The sequence below is a fragment of the Chiloscyllium plagiosum genome, unplaced genomic scaffold (genome assembly GCF_037043375.1).
Source record: "Chiloscyllium plagiosum isolate Xiang-an unplaced genomic scaffold, Cpla_swu_hap1 HiC_scaffold_35, whole genome shotgun sequence".
Lineage (NCBI taxonomy): Eukaryota > Metazoa > Chordata > Chondrichthyes > Orectolobiformes > Hemiscylliidae > Chiloscyllium > Chiloscyllium plagiosum.
In genome coordinates, this window is record NW_028270173.1 from 60,988,761 (window position 1) to 60,995,469 (window position 6,709).

A 6,709-nucleotide genomic window follows, 5' to 3' on the forward strand; every position below is an offset into this window, starting at 1 on the left:
CCCTTCAGCCCAACAAGTCCACACTGACCTTGTGAAGAGAAACCTACCCAGACCCCTACCCTACTACTCTACATTTTACCCCTACAAATGCACCTAACCTACACATCCCTGAACACTATGGGCAATTTAGCATGGCCAATCCACGTGACCTGCACATCTTCGATTTGTGGGAGGAAACCCATGCAGACATGGGGAGAACATGTGCAAACTCAACACAAACAGTCACCCAAGGGTGGAACTGAACCCGGGTCCCTGGCGCTGAGGCAGTAGCGCGAGCCATTAAGCCACTGCCCTGTGTCACCTCCTTGTCTTTCCTTCTCCATCTCGGTGTTAATCTTGATCACACTGAAATATTTTGGGATGTTTTACATATTAAAGGCTCTTGTATAACTGCAAGTTGCTGTTATGGAATTGATATCTTATTTCCCATCCTGCATGAAGGCATGCTATAAATGCAAGCTGTTATTCTCTCATATTTCCTGCAATTCTCAAGGTGCTGATCTGGAGAACAGACTGTTGACATTGACTGGCTTCTTGTGCTCTGTTCAAATGGCCGTTCAGCATGTGGACATCAACAGAGTGAATGTTGTGATACAATGGAGATTGTCAGAGCCGAGACACATCCTGCCCTCCCTTGACTTCCCAGCTGGGCTCTCTGATGAGGAATGGGATTCCTGTCTGATTCTCCTGCTCCATAGACCAGAGACACTGAGGCTAATTGAAGTACCTCCATTACTACCCCAGGAAATGGTTCCTCCCCTGGGTCCTTATGCTGGTCAATCAGAAGCTGAAGCCTTTCTAACCACTGAGTATCTGATTGTCTTCTTGAACAGAGTGAGAGTCAGTGAGTGACTTGGACCTAACGCTGCACTGAAAGGATGATGAATTGATACAGGAGCTTCAATGCATACTGATGTCTTCTTTTGGTAATGTTTGAAAATTGGATCAAGGGTCAAATTGGCTTTTTGAAACACTAGGACGAATGGAGGGAGAGGTTTGTGACAGACCCTGCTGAGATAGACAGTGATTTGGAATGACAGCTCCCGCTGTGTGAGCAAGAGAGGGGAAACAACACAGACAGCTCTCAGTGCAATAGAAGCAGGTGACCGTGGTTCACATCCACGTGGAGATGCTAAGAGAGCAGGAGAAGGCACAACAACTGTGACACATGGCACAATGGAATGGTTTATCTCCTGTGTGGATATTACTGATGTTTCAGGAGATCCGAAACTGTGTGAAGACTTTATTACAGAACTCACATTAATTGGCAATCTCTCCTGTGTGAGTGCATTCATGTTCCAGTAGAAATACTGACTATTTGACAGCTTTGATATATACTCTTACACCCGGATGCTTTTTCTCCTGCGGGAATGCCATGATGTTCAGCAGGATTGAAGATTCAGAGAGAACATCAGAGCAAACCTCCCAGTTCAAGTGTGGATCCTCTGATGGGCCAGGAGTGTTGACAAGTGTCTGTAGGTTTTGGCACACAGCTCACATGTGAATGGTTTCTCCCCTGTGTGAGTGCGTTGGTGGTTACGGAGGGTTGATGACCTTGAAAATGATTTATTGCACAGATGACAGGTGAATGGTTTCTCCCCTGTATGGATACGTCGGTGTTGCATGAGTGTCGATGGCTGTGTGAAGGCTCGAGCACACACTTCACATTTAAAAGGCTTCTCCCCTGTGTGAATTCTCTGGTGCATCAGGAGATGTGAGTATTGAGTGAAAGCCATCTCACAAACCTCACACCTGAAGTGTTTCTCTCCTGTGTGAATCCTGTGATGCATCAGAAGCCTGGTAGATGTCGGGAAAGTTTTACCACAAACCTCACACTTGAAGGGTTTCTCCCCTGTGTGGATTGTCTGATGGCGCAGGAGGTTTGATGACTGTGTGAAGGCTTTGTCACATACTTCACATGTGAACAGCTTCTCCCTGTTATGAGTACGTTGGTGAGCACGAAGGGTTGATAAATCAGAGAAAGATTTGATACACACCTCACATGTGAATGGTTTCTCTCCTGTATGAATGTACTTGTGCATGAGGAAGGTTGATGACCGTGAGAATGATTTGTTGCACACTTCACATTTAAATGGTTTCTCCCCAGTGTGAATCCGTCGGTGATTTACGAGTGTTGATGAGTGTGCAAAAGCTTGGTCACAAATCTCGCATTTGAATGGTTTCTCCCCAGTATGAATGCGTTGGTGACTCACCAGCCTCGATAAGTGTATAAAAGCTCGGTCACAAAATTCACACTCAAATCGTTTTCCTTCCATGTTGCTGCTCAGCTCATGGACAACTGAAGTGTGTTAGGATACATCATGAATCTGTGGAATACTCCCAATTCTTGAACAGTCTCTCACCTACAGGAAAGAATTACTCGTTCAAGAAGCTTGCTGAATGATTGAAGCTCTCACCACATTTGGAGCCACTCATTTTTCTCCAGCCTCACCCTGATCGACACCCACAGCTGAACCTTCAAGAAGGTTGGTTCTGATGGAAAGCTCCACACCACTGACCAGTTTCAGGTCTGATGATATGTCAAAGCTCCTCTGATCTGACTGATTTCCAGATGATGGTTTCAATGTTAGAACTCCTCTGTGTTGAGCAATGCTGTAAAGGGATTGGATGTTTTCCCACAGTTGTACAATTGTTCTTTCGATGATGGTCAGAATCTGTGCTGTCTATCGTCTCTGTATTCTCTGGTTTAGTACAGTGCAATCCTTCTGTAAAACAGGAAAAGGAAATGTGATTTCCTCCAACTTTAATTTGCTCCTCCTCATGAACTGAAGGGGCTGACTCCTCAGTTAGGGATTGTTCCACAGTAAATGCCAGTCAGCCATTCGCCTCTGTGGAGAGGAATCAGATACAGGTCCTTTCTTTTTCCTCACTTGACCATCATACACCCTCTGTTTCCAACAAGGACACTGGATGAAGACCAGGAGCAGACAGTGCAGTGACTTTCTTTCCTCTGCCCAACCCTCATTTTCACAGGCACCATGACAGCAATGGAGAGTATGAGCTCACTGAAAGTAATATAACTGAAACTTGTCAATCTGGAAAGATCCGAAGCTCCTCAATCATCATCCTAGGTATGCTTCCTCCTGAGGTGTTAGGAAAAGTCCCTTCAAACACACAAGTTCTCCCTTTCAAGCAGGTGGAGGCCAAGTGTGCTTTATTGGTCTTTGTAATACTATAAATTTAAAACAACCGCCATGAAGGTTACTCCGAGATCATACAATTCTGCCTGACAACAGGCCACATGGTCTGGTTACCATGTGGACAGATTGAAACTTCCTGAGCAAGATGCAAAGTTATCACACCTGAAAACAAGGACAACAGCAGCAGGGACTAACTGAACAGACTTTCAGTCTCTGAGATTACAGACAGAGAGTGAGACAGATTATAGACAGGCCTCGAGGACTGCAGCCAGTGTGATCAGAAGGGAGGAGAAGGTGTTCTTCTGTGGACTGCCAAGCAGAATGTGACAGGGAACACAGTCTCGCATTAACATGGCACATTAATGTGACTATCTTAAAACTCTGGAAAATTTGTCCTGGTGAGGCAGAGGAAGATTGGCAATTGGTTCAGTGCTTCTCTGTAAAACTCAGAGTAACAGCTTCTGATGATCATTGAAAGTTATGATTCAGTGAATTAGGTAAAGTGCATCTCTTGAAAGATGGATTTGAATTTGGACTCAGTTCCTTCAAAAACTGAGATTCTGGAGAACGCAGAATCTAAATTATAACCATGATATATTTAGTTCTGTTAAATTAAAGAGAGACATTTCTTCTGCAATTCAGTGTGCTCAGGGGAGATGATGGCCTTGTGGTATTATCACTGGACTGTTAATCCAAAGGCCTAGGTAATGTTCTGGGAACCTGAGTTCAAACACCACCACAGCAAATGGTGCAATTTGAATTCAATGTTTAGAAAAACTGGAATTAAATGTCTAATGATGACCATGAATTGATTATCAGAAAAATCCATCTGGTTCACTAATGCTCTTTAGGGCAGGAAACTGCCATTCTTACCTGGTCAGGTTGCAGACCAACAGCGATGTGGTTGACTCTTAACTACCCTCTGATTGGACAATAAGTGCTGCCTATCCAGTGATGCTCTCATCCTATGCATGAATAAATAAATGGTTGCTGACTTGGTGTATTTTAGACAATGTCGAGAGTGTGGTGCTGCAAAAGCAAAGCAGGTCAGGCAGTATCCAAGGAGCAGTAGATATTTGCTTTCTTTTCAAATCCCTCAAGGTCACATCCCACCCAAATATTTCTGGGGCATAAGCCCTTCATCAGGAATGAGACTTATGGGCCGGAGGGGTTAAGAGATAAATGTGAGGAGGGGTGGGGCTGTGGGGAAGGTAGCTGAGAATGCCATAGGCAGATGAAGGTGGGGGAGAGGTGATAGGTAGGAGAGTATGATGGACAGGTCAAAAGGGAGCGGTGCCGAGTTGGAAGGTTGGGACTGGGATAAAGTGGTGGGAGAGGAAATGGGGAAACTGGTGAAATCCACATTAATTCCATGAGGTTGCAGTGCCCCAAGGCGGAAGATGAGGCATTCTTCCTTTAGGCATCAGGTGGTTAGGGTTTGGCGATGGCAAGTCCTCACTTTCTCGTAGTTTAGGTAATGTTTTTTTGCTTTGTTGGAGTAAAATATTGAAAACTTGAAATCTTGTCATGCAATTCCTTTAAATTGCTCACCAAGACTTCAAATCTCTTTTCAAAAGTCAACAGTCTGTAAGGGATGATATCAATATGTCACTGACAAAACATTTAGCGTTACAGTGCATCGAAACAGACCCTTTGGTCCAAAACGTTCATGCCGACCATGTTCACAAACCAAACTAGTCCCACCTGCATGCACTTGGCCCATTTCCATCCAAATCTTTCACATTCATGAAGTTATTCAAATGTCTTTTAAACATTGTAATTGTACTTGCATCTACCACTTCCTCTGGAAGTTTATTCCACACACAAATCACTCTGTATAAAATAGTTGTCTCTGTCTTTTTTAAATCTTTCTCCTCTCACCTTAAAATCATGCCCCATGCTTTTAACCTCCCTTACCTTAGGTAAAGGGCCTTTACCACCTTATCTATGCCTCTCATGATTTTATAAACCTCAATAAAGGTAACCCTTCAATCTTCAACATTAAAAAATTCCCAGCCTATTTTTAAAACCCAAACCCTCCATTCCCAGCAACAGCCTGGTAAATATTTTCTGAAGCCTCTCCAGTTTAATAATATTCTTCCTATAACAGGATGACCAGATTGGATACAGTACACCAGAAAAGGCCTTACCAACAGCCTAGGAGAAAGTCAGGACTGCAGATGCTGGAGATCAGAGTCGAGAGTGTGGTGCTGGAAAAGCACAGCAGGTCAGACAGCATCCAAGGAGCAGGAGAATTGACGTTTCAGGCATAAGCCCTTCATTAGGAATCATACACCATCACAATGTTAGTGGGAGATTGCTCTGCACACACTGTCTGCCACTTTCTGACATTATGGCATCATCCACAATTCATAAAGTACTTCATTTGCTGGCGAGCACTTTGGAACATCTGGTGGTTATGAAATCTGTATATAAATGTAAGGCTTATCTTTCCTGGGAGAGTTAGAGAGATAGGGTGGGATGTGACCTTGAGGGATTTGAAAAGAAAGCAAATATCAACATCTCAATTCAAACACACAAGTGACCATTTACCATCCACAAGATAATAAACAGCACCTACCACACGCATAAAACTCAACAACAGGAAACGAGTAAGGATCCTCAGACACTCTTCACTTCCCAGATAATTACACCTCACCCTCTCATTCAGGAATGAGTCACCAACAAAACTCAGCCTGGAAATCAGAGGGAAATGCTTCCAATAAACACACTCAATATCCAACACACAGCTCCAGTCACACAGTTCAGCACAAAGCACCGAGTAAACAGCTCTCTCAGCTGGATCTTCTCACACAGCATAAGGGACATTTCCACCCCTGACTGCCCACAGCATAGTCAGATTGCCTGAAGATTGGTGTGGATATTATGGGATACAATTTGTATAAAAGCTGCTCCTTCGCTCACCATCTCCTCACTTGGTTTTCAGTCCCTATAGGAAGTGAACCAGCTCTGGAAGAGGAAGAGGAGACAATGGGCAGAATGGGTGGGCTCTCCGATTGATGTCTCTCACAGTCAGTCCAAATATTTCTGGGGCAACAGGAGTTTCCTGAAACTTGGGAAACTGACCGGGGATATGGAGGTGACTTTGAGCAGCAGATCAGGCGGGGTTTAAATTTGTCATTGTCCCATCTAAATACTGCTTGACAGAGATTTCTAGTATGAGAATAACATTCTTCATCCTCAGAGACTTTCATGCTGACAACATCAATGTGGGATGTGCAGCATCGAATGTGTTTGACAGCAGATCGGAAGAGAAAGACATTAAGCACCGAAGACAGTGATGCTGTGCACTGGCAGGATCAGCACATGCACAGGAGGGAGGGGCACCGGACATTGAAAAATCACTCTCACGCGAATTTGAAGGGACAGCAATGGGAATGGAATAAACTTTTCACACTACCATCACACCCCCCTCCCCCTCCCATCAAAATTCACAGAGAAGCTACAGCAGTGGTTAGTTACAATCACGCTCCATGTAAACAGACCCTGGTGTGTAGGTTTAACCTGGGTCACTCACACCTAGATCA

The 6,709-nt window shown here is 44.3% G+C and overlaps 1 protein-coding gene across 1 annotated transcript; it reads right to left on the reverse strand.

Annotated features, from left to right (window-relative positions):
• Positions 1-1,228: 1,228 nt before the first annotated feature.
• LOC122541643 (uncharacterized) lies at positions 1,229-5,986 on the reverse strand. Its single transcript, XM_087978774.1, has 3 exons — positions 5,743-5,986; positions 5,312-5,649; positions 1,229-2,726 (listed from the first exon to the last, which is right to left on the reverse strand). The coding sequence occupies exon 3, from the start codon at positions 2,274-2,276 to the stop codon at positions 1,431-1,433; it is 846 nt and encodes a 281-aa protein (XP_087834900.1). The 5' UTR covers positions 2,277-2,726; positions 5,312-5,649; positions 5,743-5,986; the 3' UTR covers positions 1,229-1,430.
• Positions 5,987-6,709: the final 723 nt, after the last annotated feature.

What these genes read in the sequence shown, in the direction of transcription:
- LOC122541643 (XM_087978774.1), bottom strand. Translation starts at nt 2,276, where the DNA reads ATGGAAGGAAAACGATTTGAGTGTGAATTTTGTGACCGAGCTTTTATA.